Genomic DNA, 24,093 nt, shown 5'->3' with positions numbered 1-24,093 from the left:
TGTTCCCAAAAAAATCGGCTATTTTTGCAGTTTTTGCCCCCTGCAGGCAAAACCGTTGACGTTAGGTCAAATCTGAGAGTATTACTCAGAAAGGGCGTTAATAGGGCTATCGAATGCGCTTTTCCGCGGCGCTGTAGCTTTATTGGTTCCCGAGTTATGCGTTGGCTTCCTGGAAATTGTCGACATTCGACCTGAAAATCGGCGAAATTTTGCCTTCAATGACCTCTGGTGACCTGACCTTTGACCTGACCAAAAAAGTGACCGAAGTGATTTCGTCATTATTTTTGGCGCTCCTTCGAACGCCGCCTTCCGCGTATCGCTACGTGGCCCAGGAGCCGAGTTAGAAGGGGGGGTGTTCAAACACCCCCCCCCAGCAGGGCGTGGAAATCCAGGACCCCCAGCCGGGCGCGGGTTAAAGAAACAATTAGTGTTTTTATTCGAATATTGGACTACAAAGTGATTGATAGCTATGGCATTCCGTGAACCGCAACCCGCATTTAGAACCGAGGTGCTCTTCAGATACGGATGAGCTGCACCGTTCCAACTTATCTTGTTACCGTGTGCGGTACCACTGAAATGCCCATGACGAATGGCGGACTCTCCCACCATTATCTACCATGTCCTCTGTCCTCGTACACAATCCGCCAATCGCGGCGGGCCCCCCGCGATATATGGGCTGACGCGGCCCTTCCACCGGTGGCCGCCGCCGTCTCAGAGCCCGGTCGGCCGCCACCAGAGTGTGAGCCTGACGCGGTGCAGAGCAGTCAGCATGATGTCGTCACGACGAGCGATGCCGCTGCTGCTGGTGCTGGCAGTGGTTGTGTGTGGCTGTCGGGCGGCTCCAGCCCCCGTGGCAGGTAAGATGAACTAGTCCAGATCCGAAGAGATAAATGCAGGGTGAAGTCGTATAAGAATACGCACTTAGTGGATTTCTTGCTCTCATTTGCTTAATATTTGAAAGAAAGAAATTGCAAATATGGAATATTTAAGTTCATTGAATTAGCCATCAACCCATGAGACAACGATCCTTCAGCGTAAATGGAAATAGTCTAAAACTGACGTTTTCTGAACCGCTGCTGTTGCGTACTCTTACCACATGGGGTGTGTAAGAGTACGCACGACAGGCGGGGAGAGTACGCAAGCATATGATCACACACACCTATGCAGCTTGTACTGTCCAAATGCTTAACCCTCGCCGGCACAGGGGGGGGGGGGGTTGATGCAACCCCCCCTAAGGTTTTTCGCGAATAACTCGCGTAAAAAGCGGCCGATCGCGACGAAACTTTCAGTACCCTCGCATTGATCAATTTTACACCTACCCTGAAAATTTCATGACCCTGACCCCAATGACCTTTGACCTGTGGCCTCTTTTCTGTGACCATGTTTGGCCGAAATCGCGGTTCGGCGCATGTCGGCTCGCATTAGCTGCGCGTTTGCAAGCTTTTCGTGGTTTCAAACGTTCAAACATGTGATTTGATGTTGCTCCCATGCATTAGGGTGGGTGTCAAGGTCACCTGAAGGTCAGGTCAGGTCATTGACCTTTGGTGACCTCGGGTGACCTCGGTTCACTTTTTCGAGTTTTACATGTTTCTAGGCTAGTTTTTGGAGCTGAATTCGAATTTAGCAACCATTTGAACATTTACGAAGTAGTTTTGGTGCCTTCGTAACATGTTACGAAGCTGTCCGAGGCGGTTGACACGTATTACGAATACCCGTCACAACCCCTACCGGTTGACCTGACCTGACCTGACCCGACCTGGTCTAAATGCTTAAAGACATCATCTATGATCAAAACTAACACGATATTCGTGATCAGCACCCCGGAAAACCACATAGCAGCCACACTTTACGACTTTCTACTAACAGGTCCCGATTTTCCCGGTTTTCGGGTCATTGACCTGACCTGGAAGGTCACCCGATGACCTAGGACCTTAAAATTGGGTATCATCGGCTTCCTCTCGTGACGGGCAACACGCTCTTTTTTCCGCGAAGCTCTAGCTCGATCAGGGGCCAAACGCGAGGGGGGGGGGGTCGTACCAACCCTTGTGCCGTCGAAGGACGCAAAATGGCCTGTGCCGGCGAGGGTTAACATCAAACTCAGAAGACATTTAATTTAATTCTAGTAACCAAAAAGAAAAACATAAAATAAATCTTGCAAATCTTTAACCCGCGCCCGGCTGGGGGTCCTGGATTTCCACGCCCTGCTGGGGGGGGGGGGGGGGTGTTTGAACACCCCCCTTCTAACTCGGCTCCTGGGCCACGTAGCGATACGCGGAAGGCGTCGTTCGAAAGAGCGCCAAAAATAATGACGAAATCACTTCGGTCACTTTTTTGTCAGGTCAAAGGTCAGGTCACCAGAGGTCATTGAAGGCAAAATTTCGCCGATTTTCAGGTCGAATGTCGACAATTTCCAGGAAGCCAACGCATAACTCGGGAACCAATAAAGCTACAGCGCCGCAGAAAAGTGCATTCGATAGCCCTATTAACGCCCTTTCTGAGTAATTCTCTCAGATTTGACCTAACGTCAACGGTTTTGCCTGCAGGGGGCAAAAACTGCAAAAATAGCCGATTTTTTTTCGGAAACAGTTTTTCTGCAATAACTTTTGACCCAAGCCTTGTACGAGCTTACTTTTACCGGCATCGTGTTCCTCTCGTCAAGACGCATCGAATGAACTATAACTTGACCTTGAAAGGTCAACTTGAAAATTTGACCTCAGGTTAAGGTCATGACCTGACCGGAAAGGGTCATGTTGCATATCAGTCGATCCGTATCGTCCAGCTGAGCACATCTAAGGCGTTCTCACCGCTCTAGCGTGCCTCTATCAAAAGTTATTTGCGAAAAACTGTTAGACACCATTCGTGACCTGAGATGACCTCAGGGGCATAAATTGGGGTCACGGACACCATTTTCATGTTCAGTGTGTCTAAACCACCTGTAATTCAGTGTTTGGGAGTGTTTATAATGTCTTTCGTCCAAAAGAGGCGCATTTCAATTTTCTCCCATTGACTTATAGGTAATGGAGAGGTCGCAAAATTGACCTGACCTTAAGTCACCGATATCAAAATTCCGAGATATACATTTTATAGATACTGTTACCCTTATCAATCGCTGAAAGTTTCAAAGCAATCGGTCACTCGGTGTAGCTATGGCAGACATTGAAACTTTTTATGAGGTGAGGTCACTTCAAGTGACCTGGTGACCTGACCTTTAATGACCTTGGTCTGAAATTTTTACAACATGTGTAGAATTGATGTATGATAAGGTGTACTAAAAACGGCGGAGCTCCGCGCCGCCGTTTTTGAGATATTCGCGAAAAACCACAAGGGGGGGGGGTGTTCAAACACCCCCCCAGCAGGGCACGGGTTAAATCAAGAAATAATCATGTCTTGTGGTTCTAAAAAAAAGTACAATAAAAAGGGAGAATAACTCGTATTTAGAAGCATTTCGGGTATAACGGATCTGCCTCACAGTGCTCCATTGATGATATACCTACAAAACAAACGTCATTAAGCGATATATTAATAATTTTATATTTCTGCATATTCGATATAATGTATAATTCTGCGACTCTTACCCTCATGAACAGTGCGTCCTCTTACCCTATACATGCAATTCGCGCACAAAAGAACCCCGAAACATTGTGCAAAACTTCACAAACAGAATATGGCACTGCACAGTATTTCCCCAGAAAACCTCACAAGTTTCCCATAACAATCACGAAAATGTACCTTATCTCAACTGCCAAGTATCAAAATTATTGTACCATACCATAATAATATCATAACGCTCGAAAATAATATTCATCGCCTTAAAGGTAGTGTGCCAGCTTTCTTGGACCGTATGGAGTTAATGGCCCAGATAAGGAGAACCGGATTTTTAGAACTTATCCATACCTTCAAAACTCATGGAAACGTCTTAAATTCTTCAAATTTTGAGTACCCCAGTGCGAAATTCGCCCCGACGGGTTGTCGGTCGTACCCCAACCACATTTCACACCACTATGAACAATAAATGCACACACTGAAATCGCTATTACCGATATGCTCATCCAATCAAGTTTCGATAAACCCGTTCATCATCAGCTCCTGCGGTTTCGAACACGCCTGTTAGGTGGTGCGGTAGACCACGCCCAAAGCCAGGGCCCCGGTAACGTGAGGTAGCCGAGTCAGGGCAGCGTGCGCTGACCCAAGCCGGAGCCGCGCGTCCTCCCGGTGTCATGTGATAGCCCGGGGCTGCCCGCGGGGATGCGGTAGACCGCGCCCAAAGCTGCGGCCCCGGCTTGGGTCAGCGCACGCTGCCCCGACTCGGCTACCTCACGTTACCGGGGCCCTGGCTTTGGGCGCGGCTTCTGCTCATACTTTGTGGTGCGGTGGTGGTGCGTCGGGCTGCGCGCTCTGACTTCGGCCAAGAAAAATGCGTCAGCTGATCATTGTCATTTCTGCCACTTGCGTGTGGTGAAATGGGGTCATAACTTATAAGACGGCTTTTTCATATCAATTATTTTACATAAAATCATATTTCAAACCATAAATAATGTTCGACAGCCAAATAAAAGAAACAATACCAATACGGGCTTACAGTTTAAGGCTCGACATTGTGTTGACTGTTGTCTACGATTAGACAGCTGATAACTCATTCCCGTACGTCGTATGGTCGTAACACTATAATGACCTTTGCTTATTGTCACAAGTGCGCCGCATTCGCGATTGTTGCCCGACGCCTGTTTGCAGGTGAGCCCACTACAGTTGTTATACATATCTAAAAACCGATAAACTTTTAGGCGAAAAAGGCACTATTCCAGGCCCATTTTTGATTTTTTTTTGCGATATTAGGTAAAAACAGAAGCTTCTTATCCTAGGAAAAATAAAATGGGAAATCTTTCAAAGGTGGCACACTACCTTTAAACTCAACAGCGTCGCCGCACAACGCCCACCCTCCGTTGGTGACAAACACGCAATGGCGGCTTCATGTCACTTCATGAACTCGACAGGCCGGCGTTGCTAAGCAACCGAAACAGCTGATGCGTACTCTTATCGCCCGCGTCCTCTTGCCCGCCCTTACCCTAAGGGTGCTGGAGGAGATTACGAACTTCGTACTTTTATCTAAGGGTTTTCGCTGCACAGGGGGTTGGTCAGCAGGCACGTACCCAGGATTTCGCCCAGGAGGGGGCCACCTGCTTTCGAAGGGGCCCCCCACAGTGTATAGGGCCCCCCAGGTTCCCCGGGGCCCCCGGGAGTCATGAAGAACCTTTCGATGGTGGGGGGGGGGGGGGCATAGTGGGTCCTGTCTCTCCTGCAGACGTAGGTGAGAAAACGCCACGTGTGTGGGAAAACGCAATTCAGTTCTTTACAACCTAATGTAGCATTTGGTTGTGATTTCTCGCGTTCAACTTCATCAAAGTCAATTAAAACGGTCTCTGTAACGGTCTAAGCCTTGAGAAAATGTGGAAAATTGGAAAGTAAAAATATTTTTGCTTGAGGAGTGTGCATGAAACGCACGGCATTTTATGAGCGAGCGCCTCAATTACTGCACATCCTCCAATTCCGGATATGTAGGTATATAATATAATAGTGGGGAATAAATGTCTCGTTATCGGAATTCCACTATCTGGCAACTAGCCCTATGTAAACGCGGCTATTATATGTTTCACTAGGAAACGAGCGCAATTGTACTTTTAGCCAGAAAATAAATGCTTGGGTAATTCTGGGACACTCTGTATTAATTGGAGGTATAGGACTTAGGAGGAAATGCGATTGCAAATCGACCCACATCCCTGTGTTAGCCAATGACGCCTTTGGGGCCAAGGTTGGGGGGTATTCAGTTTAGCCTTTTTGTTTTTCTGTGATATCTCCGGCACCGTGAAAGATATTGGCTCCTTCAGATGAGTGCCTACTCCAGTCACTACTTATATCCAGTAGCCAGTAGCCACTCAGATGATTTGGGATCAATCAGGTGATAAGCGTACTTTCAGACGACCAGGGGCCCCCAGTCAACCAGGGGTTCCCAGGCGACCAGGTCCTCCAGATGACTAGGGGCCCCACTGCCCCAGGCGACTAGGGCCCTCCAGGCGACCAAGGGTCAATGCGATCAGGTCCCCAAAGCGATCAGGGGCCCCCAGGCGACCAGGGGACCCCCATGCGACCAGGGGGCCCCATGCGACCAGGCCCCCGGCTACCAGGGGCCCCCAGGCGACCAGGGGCCCTCTAGGTGACCAGCGGCCCTCAGGCGATCAGGGGCCCCCAGGCGACCAGGGGATCCCAGGCTACCAGGGGCCCAAGGCGACCAGGGTCCCCCAGGCGACTAGGGGCGACCGGGGGCCCCAGGCAACCAGGGGCCCCATGCGACCAGGCCTCCCGGCTACCAGGGGCCCCTGGGCGACTAGGTACCCCCAGGCGATCAGGGGCCTCAATATCATGCAACCAGAGGCCCCCCATGCGACTAGGGCCCCCTAGGCGACTAGGGGCCACAGACTATCAGGGGCCCATACGACCAGGCCCCCGGCTATCAGGGCCCCCTAGGCAACTAGGGGCCCCCAGTCGATCAGGGGCCTCATGCGACCAGAGGCCCCCCATGCGACCAGAGGCCCCCCATGCGACCAGAGGCCCCCCATGCGACCAGAGGCCCCCATGCGACCAGGGCCCCCTAGGCGACTAGGGGCCACAGGCTATCAGGGGCCCCCATGAGACCAGGCCCCCGGCTACCAGAGGCCCCCTAGGCGACCAGGGGCCCAGTAAACTGGGGGCCCTTGGATGACTGCAGGGGCCCCTCGGGTACCCAGGGCACATAAATGAAACTTTAATATCAATTTTTCTTCCGAGTAAAAGACGTTTTATCCAGTGTTTAAAAAATATCCTGGGGCCTGAGGGGCCCCCTGAGCGCCTTCGGCGCTCAGGGGGGGGGGGGGCCTTGGCCCCCGTGGCCCCCCCCTTGGGTACGTCACTGGGTTGGTGCAACCCCCCTAAGGTTTCTCAGTCGCGAATAACTCGCGTAAGAAGTGGCCGATCCCGACGAAAGTTTAAGTGCCTCTGCATTGACCGATTTTACATCTACCCTTAACATTTCAGGACCCTGACCCAAATGATCTTTGACCTGTGACCTACTTTCCGAGACCATATTTGGCCGGAATCGCGATTCAGGGTATGTCGGCTCGCGTTAGCCGCGCGTTTGCAATCTTTTCGTGGTTTTAAACGTTCAAACATGTGATTTGATGCCGCTCCCATGCATTAGGGTGGATGTTAAGGTCTCCTAAAGGTCAGGTCAGGTCATTGACCTTTGATGACCTCGGTTCGCTCTTTCGAGTTTTACATGTTTCTAGGCTAGTTTCTCGAGCTGAATTCGAATTTAACAACCATTTGAACATTTACGAAATGGTTTTGGGACCTTCATAGCAGTTACAAAGCTGTCAGAGGTGGTTGACTCGTACTACGAATACCCGTCACGACCCCTACTGGTTGACCTGACCGGATCTGAGCCGCCTTGTCCTAAATGCATAAAGACATCATCTGTGATCACAACTAACACGATATTCGTGATCAGCACCCCGAAAAAAACATAGCAGCCACACTTTACGTCGTTGTAACAGGTTCCGATTTTCCCCACTTTTAGGTCGTGACCTGACCTGGAAGGTCAACCGATGACCTTAAAATTGAGTAACATCGGCTTGCTCTCGTGACAAGCAACACACTCGTTTTTCCGCGAAGCTCTAGCTCGATCAGGGGCCAAACGCGAGGGGGGGGGGGGTTCGTACCAATCCCCCCTTGTGCCGCCAAAGGACGCAGAATGGCCTGTGCCGGAGATGGTCAGGTCAGCACTGCGGGCTATCACCACGATAGGTTTTGATATCAGTGTGGACTGTGGATGTCGAGTGTCGACTGTCGATTAAGTAAGACATTGGATATCCTATAGTTATTCAGTATTCATGCATGAGATTGAGCACACATTCCGGTAAGAAGCGTGAACATAAGTGAACGCATACATTAAAGATTAGACGGTCGGAAACGGTGTTGCATTGCAACACTAGAACGTCATTTTGTTCATTTTTCGGATAGAGGGCATTATTTTTGTTAGTTCGATGGTACAAATAAAACAGGTACCTACTGAAAGTCACTGGCGTAACGCACTAAGAACTTTTACCAAAACAAAAACCAAACAAACAAAAAACGGGAGAGGCAAAATTTGCTTCCCTGCGGAGCGCGGGTTACGGTCAAAGTAGGTTATCTTACAATTTATTATAACGACCAGCATGATACAACATTTCTTTATCAACAAACTCTCTCCTAAAGTAGGCATCTATCTCATGCTAAGTAAAACTCATTTTTAAGAGCCTGGAGCACGCAGCATTGGCACACGAATAAGACAAGCTACAAATGGATCAAAAGGATCAAAATGGCGAATGGGACTGAGTAACTAGGAAACCATTAGGGTCTATAGATCGTGTTGCGGCAGGGAATGCATTGCAAAATATATGTTCATGCTGAATGACCCTCATGATAACACAAAATAAGACAAAATGCTGTCAGCGCGCCTACAAACACATCACTTTTCTTTTAGTTTTGACAAGTTATATTTTCATTTTATCACATATTGCAAGCATTATGACCGGTGCTCTGACGCCCACCCAATGTTACCACTTACCATCAGCGTCATCAATGGTGATCAGCAAGGCTGTGAACCATGCTCCCCCGAGTGACACCGAAGACACTCCTGGGCCACTCGCGACCGACTCCGTGGGTTCCAAACAAGTGGGCATGATGATGCAGGTAAGCACGTAATAGAAACAGTGCGCTAAATCAGACAACATTATTACATACCTATTCGTAGTCTAGTGCTTCACATGCATTACCGTATTACGTGTGCTTTTTGACAGGTGTTTATTTCGCAAGAGTCTTTACAATTTCACGAGTTATCGAATGAACACGCGGAATTAATCCATTTCTAAGCGTAATAACAAATAGGCATATTATCATTGCCATTGTCAAGTGTTTTTTTTTGTTGTTATTGATCGCAACCTTGCCTTAGTCATGATTTGAAAACAATTGTGTTCTCCCTTTCAGATGACCTTTTTTGGCGGTAACCACTTCTCACTGTGGTTCGAGGGATTCCACGTGCATGACGCTGGCACCCTCACCGCTGCCTGCCTAGGAGTGGGCATCATGTCCATTCTCTTCGAGGGCCTCAAGGTTTTCAGGTAAATTGCCAATATCATTTGTCTGAAAAGTACAGTGAGATTCCGCCTTGGTGGAGGGCGTGACTTATCTTACAACACTTTCTGCAATTTTCACGTTTTAGAACACTTATATCCTTTTTCAGTTCATTAGGGAAGACTTTTTTGTTTTTACAGCAAAAATCCCAAATCAAAGGGCTGAGGGCATTTATGGATTGATATTAGAAGACATGTTTTCCTCTTTTTACTTAATTTCCTTGTAACAGACTGGGTGATTGCCAACTACCTTGCGCCGTTGAATATGAGCTATTGCTAACTAGTTTGAGCATTATTATCAATATTATGGTGTTAAAGAATGAGGACCTTATGCTCATAATGTTCTTTAATGAGAGTGAAAGAACTCAAGACGAAACAAATATTATGATAAAGTATATTTCGACTTGTCTTCAGAATGTGAACAGAACACCGTAGTCAACTTGGCCTCGCCCAAGGTCTTAACGTTCTAATATGACCACTGCAAATGTCACTTGGGGAGAAAGGCACAAAAAATCGTAATAGAACCACTTTGTATCAACTGGACACTCTTTTCAACAACAAAAGCTCAAATGACACGCGATATATGTTTTGCAGGTTGATCCTCGTCGACAGAGTCGCTTCTTCCAGGGTGTCGTCTCCAGGACACTGGTAGGTTAAAGAAAGAAAAAAAAATAGTTCGTCTTACTTATCATTAATCCTAATTTAAACTTGAGGAAATTCGTTCACCATAGTTTTTTTTTTCAAACGGACTCTGGCTCAAAGTATGTTTTTTGAATAAGCATGTGTTTTAGCGAGCAAAGCGGGCATAAACTGAACCTGAGAAAATCGAGCGTCGACTAATGTTAACATGTGATTTCTTCCCGATAATTCCTATACGCTGAGATATCCCTTTAGCATTATTCTAGCCGTGCAGGAAATATTGCACGTGATCTTTCCTGCACTGTTTTCCGGCACGGGTTGATGACCTACAGTTCTGGCGATTTTGTAATAAAATACTCTAAAAAACGTTATTTAGATAATAAGATTGTGAGTTAATGAATGGATAGCGAAACGACGTACCTATAGGAAATATCTTACTGAACTTGCTCTGGAAGAAAAATGAAAATCTCGGTCTTCAAAAAATCTCCGGCACTCGGCTACGCCTCGTGCCCATACCCTGCCTCGTGCCTACAATATTTAAAGACCTCAGATTCCATTTTTCTTTCCCAGAGCCGTTCAGTAATATTTTCCACACGTGCATTTTGGAACTACAGGCCTGTACACATTCAGCTGTTGTGCTGTTACATTGACCTATAATAAGTATAGACGAACTCAGGGGGGTGACACCTAATGGAACGCCATTGGTCACGGTTTTGCTTGCTGAAGAAGCTCCGATGACGTACTTGGCGGCGCCCGATGGCGGCCAATCAGAGCGCAGGAATTTGCTAACAAAAACCAGACTCAGCTGCTTGTGAACATTAAGCAGAGACAGTATTGGCGCTTTGGGCTCATTTATTTTCAGGTGACAAACAAGTCGTAACCGTCGTTACCATGGTTACCGTGGCCCTTGCCATGGCCACTCATACTCATATAGGGCTGATACAGCCAGTTGATTTTAGAGGTTTATTTGTGAGTTGATATCATTTTAAGTGGTTACTTGGTTGTGAAGTGGTTGAACTTTGGACTAATTCATAAATAAAATCTACTAATATGTAAACAAAGTGGTTGCATTGCCCAATATCAATATCAACATTTTGAAGAATCTTAGCAATGCCCAATCACACTGTCGGACTCTGTTCTGGAAGCCGGAGGCATCGATGTGAAGGTGAGTAACCTCAATATTTAATATGGGAAAGTGGCTTTTTTATGTCTTGGTAAATGTAAGCGTTTGCGGTGCTTTTTTATTAACATAAATGCTGAGCGAGCAGTAGAGTCTGGAATAGGTATATTACATTTATGATACTTGTCAATTTATAGTATTTAAAATGTTATTTTCAATTAATAGAAATTTTAGGACTTGAAATTAGAAATACAAATCATTTATAAGAATTATCAAAAACGTTACGGGATTTCCCTGGTCCTCGTATTTTTCATTTGGAATTATAAACTTTTTGTATTTCTTTAGAATCATGTTTTGCGAATCGTAATTGGTTTGCATTCTATGGTGATTGTGTTTATTTTTCATTGCCATGCCATTGCTCTAGCTTGTCTACAATAGTTCAGTTAATTTTAAAAGAAACGGACATTGCAAACCATGGTAACATAATTTGACTTGCGCAGCTCGTTGCCAAGTTCCTATGCCCAATGGTATCGCTCAGTGTCAATTATCTTAAATTTGCAAACGCAGCTGGTGTAACTTTTCCAGTTCGACGAGCCCTTCGCGGCTGGACCGATCACAGATGAGCTGGCGGAACTGGAGGAGGATCTCCAGCGCGTGGCTGGTGCAGAGGTCCGCGGTGCCGCCCACTCAGAGCCCAGCAGCCTGGAAGCCGACATATCCTACCAGACGATGGCTTTCGCTGCGGGTTTCGTGGCTCAAAAATGCCGCCATTTGGACCGCAGACTCTGTTAGGATGGACGATGCATCTGCAGAGGCCCTATACTTCGTTCCATATCAAGCTCGTGGTCGGAGTGTCTTCGGCAGCTACTCCTAAGCTCAATAATTTGCGTATTTGAATGTTATTAGCTGTATGTACAGAAATCAGGCACTGCTTTCAGCGGGGCACTTTGGCCGAAGGCTTGACATGGAAAAGAGCATTAGCATCTGTCCCAGACCCAAGAGGATGGCTTCAAGTGGTGAGCCGGGGCCAGCTGTATGTGCCGTCCGTCTGGTGGATGTCCGTCGTGCAGAAGTTTGAGATCAACTTCTCCCAGATCACGGTGTTCTCCGCTGACCGGGAGCCGGGAATCGTCCGGCGGAACCATGTTTGAATAAAGTCACAATTGATAACTAACAGTCTTGTCCGATGTTAGCATTGTCCGTCCGATAAGATGCTCGTTCTTTGTGCACGCGGTGAAGGTCCAGCCCCACTTCAGCGTGTGTGGCTGTTACAGCGGCTTAGGAGGAGCACGGGAAAGCGAGTGTGTGCCGCCACAGCGGCGCTGTAGGAGGGAGTCTGGCGCTGCGCGCATCTGTCGACGAGGTGGCCACAGGTGACGACGACGATTGTTAATATATTTCTTTTAACATGGGAGTTTAAACTGAAATGGCAGTTTTACAGCTTGGATGCGTACACAGCCGACGAGCTCTTAATCTTCCATCTGCCGGCGCCTGTCGCTGTTGACAGGAGTAATCGATGTTGACAGGATCGTATTTAGTATGTATATGCGTGAATAAGAGCCGTCGTGGCATATCAGAAGGTAAGGTTGCTTTCATATTACCTTGTGATACATTTAAATGCATCTCATTTTAAGACAAACTTTACCATTACGAGGTTTGAAACAGTCGGTTTTAGTACGTCGCCGGACGGGGCCGCCGAGTGGCTCGCCGCCAGTGACGTCACCCGCCGGCCGGCGGAATTCAAGGTCAAACGCGTGTTGTCGCTACCTGTAGTTTCTATGGCCTTGGACGAACTACTCGCGTCTTTGCGGCGTTCCTCGTCGACCAAAGAAGCAAATTGTTTTCTGAAATTACAGCGCAGGATAAGGGCAATCCTAACCTTTAAGCACGGACGTAGAAATAAAAGTGTGTTAAATATTTAACGTTAATTTATTTTTAAATGTGTATCAGAACGCTTACATTTACTACAAAACATTTATTTAAACGTTTAAGGTTTGAAGTCAAGCCTCACGAAATCGTCTCCATGGTAACGGAATAAACAAAGTCCTCGGCATCATTTATTGTTGCCGCATTGCAAATTGCATAAGGTGTGTTGACAGTCCTGTGCATATTAAACAAGAAAAGATAGTTTGTCACCAATAAAGAGCACAAACAAATATCAAGCACATATTGCACGTGATAAGTGAATCATTTCAAGGCGATAAAATTGACTTACGTTATTACAGCAAGCATTTCAAGCAGTGTGATCTGAGATATTTGGTATTTATGTGTAGTGGTTTGCGCCCTCCTGGCTAGACCCGTGGTTTCCACGCGAGTTGTTTATTATTCCCCCCTCCAAAGGACCACTACAATCTCGGCGCACTTGGCGACCTAAAATGCTGCAATATGCTGCAATACAGTACACTTTCCCCCTCGGAACATAAGACGTACTGCAACTTCAACTTCACAAAGAGCTTCGCCAGACACTGACATGAGCTATGCTTACTACTTTAGCCAAAGGCCAGCGCGCTGATTTCAATCAGGCGCTGAGGCGCACGCTTAGGTCTACTTGACCTGCGCAGCGCCGGTGTAGGCGACAGTGACAACGAAGATGGCCGCGCAGGCTCCACCCGACTGCTACTCTCTGCCTCGTTGTCGTCAGTCGTCCGTCCTTCATCCAGCGTAGCTGACTCATCAGGATAGACCCGGTCTGGGTCCCGTGTCGTCACCGACCGGTCCGGTTCAGCCGCAGACTCCCTGCGTTCCAGTACCGGAGGCGGAGACGGTCGGCCCACTGTCTCCTCGTGAGCCTCCTCCCGGCGAGAAGGATCGTGCCGAAGGTGGTTGACGTGGACGAACCGGACTCGACCGTGAACCCTGCACAGGTACGTATGCGGTCCCTTACGGCACAGGACGATGCCCGGTACCCACGTCACACGCTGGTCGCTGCGACAATTCCGCACGAACACAGGCTGCCGCGCTGTGAATTCGCGCAGCTTCATGTCCTTTCCATCATGACTTGCTTTCTGTTGCTCCTGCATCTTCTCCACTTGAGCCTTCAAATTGGGCTTGAGTAGGGACAGACGCGTCCTCGGCGCTCGGCGAAGAAACAGTTCCGCCGGCGTTTTTCCAGTGACTGTGTGTGGCGTGTTTCGGTACGCGAACAGGAAACTGTCCACTTGGTGTCGAAGCGTTCTCTTCTCCCCCGACACTTCGTTTTTCAGCAGGTTTTCCTTCAGCGTACGGACGCAACGCTCCACCTGACCATTCGACGCGCTGTGATATGGCGGCGTCCTCTTGTGCTTCACTCCATTCCTTTTCAGGAAGTCGCTGAACTCCGACGACGTGAACGTCGGTCCATTATCAGTGACAACAACCTCCGGAACCCCGAAACGTGCGAAGAGGCTGCGGAGTGCTTCGACCGTGCGCGCTGTCTTGATGTCCGCCATCAGGAAGACTTCTAGCCATTTTGAATGACCGTCTACTACCAAGAGGAATTGCTGACCTCCTTTCTCAGCAAAATCCAGATGCACTCTTTCCCATACACGTTCTGGCCATTCCCAGGGTATCAGCGGTGCTGCGGTCGGGTCTTGTCGGACGGCCTGACATGCGCAGCAGCTCTTCACTTCCGCATCGATGTCAGCATCAAGCCCCGGCCACCAGAGGTAGCTTCTCGCAAGGGCTTTCATCCGACCGATACCCGGATGCTCCTGATGCAGGTCCTGGAGAAGCCGCTTTCTGAACTTTGGCGGGATTATCACTCTTCTTCCCCACAGGAGGCATCCCTCTTCTACAGACAGTTCCTCTCTCCTTGTGAAGAACGGCTGGATGTTGTCCGTGATGTCGTCATGCCAGCCCGACATGACGTACTCGCTCACCTTACCAAGCGTCAGATCCCGTCTGGTTTCTTCTTTGATTTCTTGTGCTGTCAGCGGGAGGTCCTCGACAACGGAGAACACCGGCTCTTCTTCCATTTGATCCGGGTCTTCAATGTTGTCCCTGTTTGTCACCAGCCGAGACAGCGCATCAGCGTTGCCGTGTAGATCCGATCGTCGATATTCGATCTTGTAGCTGTACGCCGCCAGCATGAGTGCCCAGCGTTGCATTCTTGCCGCGGCGAGGGGCGGCACTGCCGTATGCGGCCCCAGGAGACTGGTCAGCGCCTGGTGATCTGTGACCAGGGTGAACAGCCGTCCATACAGGTACTGATGGAACTTCTTTAGTCCGAACATGATACTCAGTCCCTCTCGTTCCACTTGTGCATAGTTGCGTTCGGTGGGAGTCATAGTCCTTGACGCGAAGGCGATTGGTCGTTCCGATCCGTCGCTCATGACGTGAGATATGACCGCTCCCAGTCCGTATGATGAGGCGTCACAACTGAGCTTGATGGGCTTCTCTTCGTCATAGTGCACCAGCACGTCATCTTCACTCAGTGCTGACTTCAGCTGTTGGAACACCTTCTCGCAGGCTGGAGTCCAGTTCCAGCGTGCCTCTTTCTGCAGCAGCTGGTTCAGCGGCTGCAGCTGCGTCGAGAGGTTTGGCAAAAACCTCCTGTAGAAGTTGATGATGCCCAACATGCTCTGCAGCTCCTTGACGTCGTCCGGCCTCTTCATGTTCCTGATGGCCTGGATCTTTTCTTCTGTGGGATGGATTCCATCCGCCGTGATCCTGTGTCCCAGATAGTCGAGCTCCGTCTTGAACATCTCACACTTTGCACCATTTAGGTGGATGTTGTACTTCTCCAGGCGCTCCATCACTTGGCTGAGGTCTCTGCGGTGCTCCTCCACTGATGAACTGGCCACCAGAATATCGTCGAGATACACCAGTACCCCATCCAGTCCTTGAAGGGCCTGGTCCATCACCTTCTGGAACAACTCTGGTGCCTGGGCGACACCATATGGCAGGCGTTGAGGCTGTAGGAGACCTCTCGGTGTGTTGATCACCAGCAGGCGCTTCGATGCTTCTGAGAGCTCACACTGCAGGTAAGCCTGAGACAAGTCCAACTTAGAGAACACTTTGCCCTTGATTTTTGCAAAGAGGTCCTGGACCGTGGGCAACGGGTAAGTGCCCACCTCAGCCCACCGGTTTACGGTGACCTTGTAGTCTCCACATAGCCTGACTGTTCCATCCTGTTTCATCACTGTGACGATGGGTGATGCCCACTCACTGCTGGTGACTGGAACCAAGATTCCCTCATTCACCAGCCTATCCAGCTCCTCAGTGACCTTGGCTCTGAGAGCGTAGGGCACACTGCGGGGCTTGAAGAAGCCTGGTGTTGCTCCCTCTTTCAGCTTAACCTCTACCTTGAAGGATTTGATGGGCCCCTTACCTTTCAGAAACACTTCTGGGTACTGCTTCTGTATATCACCCTTTTCCACCATATTCATTGTGGCAAATGACTTCCAGTCCAGTCTGAAGACCTTGAGCCAGTCTCGACCCATCAGGTTGGGACGTCGGCTGTCCACATCCACCACCAGCAGACTCACGGTGTATTCCTGCTCCTGGTACTTTGCTGTCACAGTCATTTTCCCCACCACAGGGATAGGGGAACCCGCAAAGCCTGTCAGGGTCACATCTGTGGGCTCCAGGGTAGCCCCTCGGAACACCTCATCAAAGACATGCTTGGTCATGACAGTTTGGGCAGCCCCTGTGTCCACCTGCAAGCTGATAGGTTTGTCATTCAGCCACATCTTAACTTCATAGGGATTTGCACCCACATCATCCATGCTGTACAGTTCGTACATCCCATTGTTCGGTTTGGATGGTCCTTTTGGTTGCTTTTTTGGGGTAGCAGACTCGGATGCTCCCTGTTTGGTTCTGCACTTTTTTGCCACATGCCCCTTTAGGTTGCACTTGTAGCACACTGCATTTCGGAATTTACATTGTGCTGCCTGGTGTGTGGTACCACCACAGCGATAGCAAGGGCCTGCACTTTGGTTCTCCCTCTTACTCGAATGGGCTTGTCCCCCAGTTCTTACCATGTGCACTTCTGGTCCTGGGCCATGCAGATCTCTGGCTTGCTGGGCAGCTGACTCCATCCCCAGGGCGATCTCTCCTGCTCTTGAGAATGACAGCTCATTGGGTTCTGCCAGCAACTTCTTTTGGATGGATGGATCCTTTAGCCCACAGACCAGCCTATCTCGTAGTGCCTGATCCAAGAAGTTGCCAAAATCACAGCTGCTTGACAGCTTTCGCAGTGCCAGCATGAAAGCCGCAATGTCCTCTCCCTCACCCTGAGCTCTACTATGGAATCTGAATCTCTCCGCAATTACCAGTGGTTGCGGGCTCAGGTGCTTCTGCAGCACTGTTATCAACTCATCTAGTGTTTTCTCACTTGGTTTGGAGGGTGACACCAGATCTCTTACAATTCCATAAGTTTTCGGACCGATCACAGCCAGAAAAGCCTCTTTTTGCAAGTTTTCTTCCACTTTAGCCACTCTGAACGATAGCCGCAGGCGCTCCACATATGTCTCAAAACTTTCTTGGGCCTCATTGAAGTGCCCCACTGCAGTTAAAAGAGCTCCTAGGTCTCCTGACATCTTTTCCAAATTTGATGTCTACTGCAAATTCACAATTTATCTCATTCTTCGTCGCCAGTGTAGTGGTTTGCGCCCTCCTGGCTAGACCCGTGGTTTCCACGCGAGTTGTTTATTATTCCCCCCTCCAAAGGACCACTACAATCTCGGCGCACTTGGCGACCTAAAATGCTGCAATATGCTGCAATACAGTACATTATGTAATTAAAGCATTTTATTTCATTTTCTTTAAATTTATCCTGTTTATCTGCTAGAGCAGTCAGACACTGATAATTTTATCATAATGGCTAGAGTCAAGAGAAGAAAAAACTGAGAGACACTTGCAATCTTAACAAATGTCATAAGAAACGGTTTGGAAGAGGTCTACCCAAGGTCTACCGGCACAGGCCTATGTTCTTGTTGCTGGAAGGCTTCTGGTGTGCGCTGAAATTCATCTGCCAACTGAACCAGACATAGCCCGACTTATGGCCAACATTTAAAGTAAAAAAGATTGACGAAGTTAAGTTCTAAGTTGCTACTGCAATTAAACACGTTGGAGGCTGGAGCCGTCAAGAAAACTGAATGGAAGCTCAGCAAGACTGCAACAGTCGAAATGCCTACCAAGTGTGAAATGACTGGCTTAATTATTTCTTGCGTGGCTCAACATAAGTGCTCAAGAGCAGAAGGCCCCTCATTTACTTGTGTGTGCGCTGCTTTGTGGAACGTTGTTAAAATCGAAAACCAGAATTCATGAACTTTTGGTGATCAACAGTGACCTTTAGCGATGACCTGATTGAAAAATTGTCTAGATGATTCTCAAAGTTCTTATAGCGAGCTACCTACTGCCCTTTCCGCATCTTTCTATCTTTCTTCCTTTGCGAGATAATATGGTGTGGACAAATACGTCCCCCCTCTTCCCATCACTATGGCGAAGTTGGCTGAAAGGCTCACCCGGGCGCGGGTTAAAGAGGCTCATGGGTGAATAAAATGATGCATCATTATGTGCACTCAGATTGGTATGAGTATATCGCCACTCATCCTACAATCTCTACTACCATTAGCATTATTTTTATGTCTTCATATGCTTTGACGATGCTTTGATGATGTCATGAATGTTACTGCTGAGCTTCATCTTAAATACACAATACATAATGTTAAATCAACTAACAACCTGTATTAATCGAATTCGCAATCATGAAGAGAAACGCGCATGAGACCTGCAAAACTACGTGATAGTGAAGCTCCTTTAACGGATCTAGAAATGATGATTCTGAGCGCAATGGCAAAGCCGCTCATTCGAGATGTGAAAGTGGCCCCACTCGTTTGCACGTACAAACTGGACATAAATGGACTTGAGCACGGCACCCTCCTAAACGGTCGCTACCGGTGTACCAAATTTGAGCGCAATCTCCCCAGCCGTTCTCGAGATGTGGAAGCGACCCCTCGCGCGTGCGCACGTGCAAGCTGGACCCAAACTGACTTGTGCACGGCACCCTGTCAAACGGTCCCTAACGGCGTACCAAATTTGAGCACAATCTGCCCAGCCACTCTCGAGATGTGGAAGCGACCCCTGCACGTGCGCACGTGCAAGCTGGACCCAAACTGACTTGTGCACGGCACCCTGTCAAACGGTCCCTAACGGCGTACCAAATTTGAGCGCAATCGGCGTAGCCGTTCTCGAGATCTGGAAGCGTACCCTGCACGTGCGCACGTGCAGCAGCACCCAAACCGTGACACGTGGAAATGCATCATCATTTGCATGTCCAACGACATGCCAAGTTTCAGCTCAATCAACCCAGTCGTTGTAAAGTAGTTATTGTTGATCGAACAAATTTGTCACCACTTAGTTGGCACGTGGCGCGTGCCGTGTCCCTCACCCTATGACTTTGTACTATGTTCAAGTGATTAAGCTTGGACGCTTCTACATTGTAGATGCAGTCTCGTTCCGTTCCGTCGTGTTATTTACGCGAAAGAAGTTGATAAACTTTTGCGTTTGTCCCATAGACAAAGCATTGTGTCATTAGTTCGTGCCCTTACACGTACGGTGGCGCTAGTGTCGCTCAGCGGGAACGGCCTTCAGGTGCTGATTAAGCCAGTGTAGTCTGTCTATACTTATTATAGGTCAATGTGCTGTTATCAGCCGAAATAGGCTCCGCCCACCGCTTCTGGCTGACGGAACTGTATACATTTGGCCGATGAGAAATGTCAGCACTGGCTGGCTCTGCAAATGTGGCGTTGTAAACAAATATTTCGTCACATTTTCATGTTCTTGGTCAGAGTCACATGGTTCTGAGGTCACATTCTTCATGACCTCAGATGACCTTTCTAGAGGCTATCAGCAAAAATGACACCTTGGTCATCACGGGTGGTTCAAATCATTGTGATTCGGAAATATTTGGACTGTTCCTATGCGTACACACGGATCTAGAGGCATTTTCATTTTTCTCCATTGACTTATAATGGTAAGGTCACGCCACTGACCTGACCTTAGGTCACGGATATAAAAAATCCGAGATATACAAATTGTAGGCGCCCATAACATCATGCAATCCACCAAGTTTAAAACTTTTCTGACAAACACTGCAGGCTGGACATGATTGCAAACTTTTTTTTAGGCCTGGTCAGTTAACTTGACCTGGTGACCTGACCTGACATGACCTGGGGTCAAAAATTTCACACATTGTCCAAATTTGATGTACAAAAAGCTATGTTAAGCGGCGCGGCGCTACGCGCCGAGGTTTTTTATTTATACGCAAAAAACCCGACAGGGTGGTAACATATGCCCCCCCCCCCACTGGGGCGAAGGTTAATTGCCGGACGTCTTAAACCGATCATTTAGTCGGTGTAGCTATGACGGGCATAACTTTTTCTATGGCAAGGCCACTTGGACGTCACCTGGTGATCTGACCCTGAGTGGCCTGGGTTTGAGTGTTGTGCAGCCTTTGTGGGTAAAGATGTATAAAAAAAGGTGTGCCAAAAACGGCGGCACTCCGCAACGCCGTTTTTGAGATATTTACACAAGTCCACATGGGATGTCCGAACATCCCCACCTCCCGGCGCGGATATTTTTTTTGCACGCGTGCGGAAAGCACCTTTGGGGTCTACCAGGAGATGGATATACTCAATGACGTTGCTACAATGTATTCTGTGTGGCCTGTGTAAATTTGGCACCTTGAGCTTGCCAGCGCTACCCGTTCTACCCGCATACGTGACACGAAGGCCGCGTGACACGAAGTGCAGCATTCAAAGGTTTGCACGCGCACAGCGGCACAGTACGCCCACTGTGCACCCCAGCACACCTATTCGCACAGCGCCTTAAAACGCTCCCCCAGTAGTGTCAGTGTACCGAATTCGGTGTGCCTATGTCTAGGATTTCCGGAATCGGAGTGCCTCCTCAAAACATGTTTTTCTCCCCGAGCACAGGCATTTCGCACCCCCCCCCCCTCCCCCCCGGTACCTAGCATACCATATGTTAGTGGTCGGACATCAAGACATGTGAGCTGCAGATATGGCGCTTGTGCCGCCCTCCGTTCGCTTTGGAGCGTTGCTAAAAGATTTTTGTCCTCCGTGAGTTTGTCGGCACGTGGCACGCACCACATGACACCGGGTGACCTCGGACATGCATCATCACCTGCCTCAAGGCATTACGTGTCGAACGGTACTACCAGCATCTCGATCCGATCATCCGTTGAGACGCAATTCCAATTATCTTGGCTCGATGACCTTTCACAACAGGGTTTTTTGGCAACGCAAGATGGCGCCTTGTCGGCTTCACCTGAATGGAGATGGTTGTGGGTCCAGTTTAATTATACGTCCGTGCCAGACGCTGAAGCTGCCAAAACTCGCGTGAGAGCTTCGATAATGAACTTGGAGCCAGAGTCATTCTGAAAAAAAACGAACTATAAATGCTGTCTTTATTATTACGTTTATACCAATTTCTTGACTGGCTTTTTTTTCTTCCTAGAAATTGGGTGAAGCTGTATTTCTCTATTTACTAAGATTCGTTTCTTTTTTACATTCCTTCGCTTTTTTCAGGCTTCAGGTCTTTCTCCACATTGCACAAGTAAGTTTTATGACACGCACAATGGAAGTTGTATGAATTTTAGCTGATAATATTAATCGTTGACATTCTGTTTTGAAGGAAACAGTCCAAAGAACTTATATTTTTATCGACTTGTTATCGGTGACAGTACCTACTTCGATACCTAACTTTGATTGAAAAATGTGTTATTGCATTAACATTAAACAACTTTTCAAAAAACTGTAATCAATGTCTTTGAAAACTGCATCTTTTGTTTGAAAATACGAGTAGGTTGCGGTAACGCCTGATAGTTAAATATGTAACATCTCAGCTAAAGCGGGGAGCTCACCTGAATTCCTGAGAATGTTGGATTAGCAATAGAAGATACCTTACCTTGCATTCCGTCCCTCTAACTGACTTCACCCGTGCCTGTTTCACGTTTGTCCTCAGGTGACCTTCGGATACTTCCTCATGCTGGCCACCATGACGTACAGCTCGTGGATCATGATAGCTATCTGCGCTGGAGCCGGAGTCGGCTACGCCATCTTCGCTCCCATGGTCTCCAAGCGAGCTCTGCTGGGTGCTTCAGACCACTGTCAATAGACACATGAGTGGGATCTACATAGCAATCGATAGATCTATGTAGTCGTAGGGTCTGCGGATTGTCAATAGACGAGAACGTCAGACTCCACAGGAGTCTGACGTCGGTTTTGGGGTCTACTAAGCACTGCCACTAAGCTGTAATGAAGGCACAGTAGTGAACCGAGACATACCTATCACTTACCTACTGCGATACAATGTTGTGATATACTGATTGTACTTACTATAGCTGAGTTAGCTATAGCTGATAGCTGAGTTTGCCTAACGGGTCATTTATGGTTCTCTAACGGGTCAACAGCAAATGCTTAGTGATGGATGAAATGATTGTGAAATGTCGCTCGACAAGATGAAGTTGAATATACCGCAGCCCGAGCCCACCGCTACACCGTCTTGTCTTTGATTAGACTTACCCGCGCCCCACTGGGGGGGGGGGGGGGCTATTCATAGCCCCCTCTCGTTTTTCTGCAATAACTTCTAAACCGCTTGACGTACCCGACGCCAAACTTTCAGTACCTTTGGCTGCATCAATTTGACACCTTATTTCAAAATATGAACTTCGTAGCTACCATAGTAGTGATGTCAATTACAGAAAATCGGAATACCGATACCAAGCCAAATACCAACCAAAACCGTCAGGAAATACCGAAACCGAACCAACTTGAGAAGATGAGGAAAATACCAACTTTTCACCGATTTTTAACCTTGTATACATTAGCAAGGGTTCATAATACCAACAAAATACCAAAAACAATCGGATTGAAATACATAACACCAACTTGGTATCGGTTTGGTATCGGTATACCAAAAAGTTGGTATCCGATTGACATCACTATACCATAGGTCGGCCGGAAATGACGTCAGAGTGACGTCATGTTCGGCCGATTTCGACACAAAACATTGAACCACGGCAATCGCTCTCAAAAGCTCAGTTTTTTAAGCTAGATCCAATTTCATTGCATGTGAGGACTCAGAATAGACTGCGCTATAAAACTGCTATCTCGGATTTTTTTTTAACATTATGGAAATTATAGATATATATTACCATTCAAAGTTTTTATTTGTTATCTTTTTTCAAAAAGCTTTGACTTTTGGAGGAAAAACGAAAATTATGTGATAGAACACAAACTAACGACTCATTCTAGCAAGTTGTAGCCAGATATCTTCAAAAATAGCCAAGTTATGCGCATTATAGCAAAAATTTCACAATTATCATTTTTTTCAAATCAATTTTTCAGTACGTATTTGATATCGTACACCAATATAAACTGCAACATCGTGTTCCTGAGCTCAAAGTGCATCCGATAGACGCATTTTTGTTGAAAATTTCAACTTTAAAATTTGACGTTCTTCAGACCTGAAAGTGGCTTGAACTTAGCTAAATTCACTCGAAATGACCTCCAATGACATAAACGACATCGGATGCGAAATATTTGGCCTAAATGGACCATGAAACATGTGTCACATGACCGATGCATGATTTAAGATTTCCGTGACCTGTGATGACCTGACCCTGACCTGAAAATCAAAGTACAAGTTTGGTACCCTCAGGGTATCTAAAGCATCTGTCCTTCAGTGTGTAAACAAAAAATTAGCCTGTTCTGACTTGTAAGACGGCGGTCAGAGCCCAAAATGTGAACAAGCCAAAATGCTAATAATTTTTACTTTGATCTGACCTGTGACGTCATCGGTGACCTCGAGGTCAATGAAATTGGATTTTGCTCGACAGTTTTTCTGGGGCTATCAGACGCCGGTTGAGTTTTGACGATCGGCCCAGTAGTTTCGGAGTTAGGACGGGGGGCTATGAATAGCCCACCCCCTCCTGCAGTAGGGCGTGTTATACGCAGACCCCAATGGGGCGCGGGTTAAGTCATAAGTGTCCATTTATTCTTAATTCATCCACTGTGCAGCGGAATCTTTGAAAACCATTGAACTGCTGATAAAAAAAAAAATCATATATAATTAGGTACTGATCAAACCACATTGAAGTATGTATCTAGCTAGACATCAAGTTTCAAAACA

At 47.7% G+C, this 24,093-nt stretch overlaps 1 protein-coding gene across 1 annotated transcript; it reads left to right on the top strand.

The window, feature by feature from the left end:
- Window positions 1-649: 649 nt before the first annotated feature.
- Window positions 650-22,457, top strand: LOC122380625 (high affinity copper uptake protein 1-like). The gene is made up of 6 exons (XM_043363955.1): window positions 650-857; window positions 8,642-8,760; window positions 9,055-9,188; window positions 9,795-9,848; window positions 21,489-21,516; window positions 21,925-22,457. Exons 1-6 carry the CDS (start codon window positions 770-772, stop codon window positions 22,075-22,077), a joined length of 576 nt encoding a protein of 191 aa, XP_043219890.1. The 5' UTR covers window positions 650-769; the 3' UTR covers window positions 22,078-22,457.
- Window positions 22,458-24,093: the final 1,636 nt, after the last annotated feature.

Source organism: Amphibalanus amphitrite, unplaced genomic scaffold (assembly GCF_019059575.1).
Source record: "Amphibalanus amphitrite isolate SeventyFive unplaced genomic scaffold, NRLGWU_Aamphi_draft 000102F_arrow, whole genome shotgun sequence".
NCBI classification, from domain to species: domain Eukaryota; kingdom Metazoa; phylum Arthropoda; class Thecostraca; order Balanomorpha; family Balanidae; genus Amphibalanus; species Amphibalanus amphitrite.
Note: the sequence above shows the minus strand (reverse complement) of the source record. Positions and strands in the feature narration are given on the sequence as shown.

What these genes read in the sequence shown, in the direction of transcription:
- LOC122380625 (XM_043363955.1), top strand. Translation starts at nt 770, where the DNA reads ATGATGTCGTCACGACGAGCGATGCCGCTGCTGCTGGTGCTGGCAGTG. An exon ending in GAGGGCCTCAAGGTTTTCAG is followed by an intron (nt 9,189 to 9,794) that starts GTAAATTGCCAA and finishes TATGTTTTGCAG; the next exon opens with GTTGATCCTCGTCGACAGAG. An exon ending in TCTTTCTCCACATTGCACAA is followed by an intron (nt 21,517 to 21,924) that starts GTAAGTTTTATG and finishes GTTTGTCCTCAG; the next exon opens with GTGACCTTCGGATACTTCCT.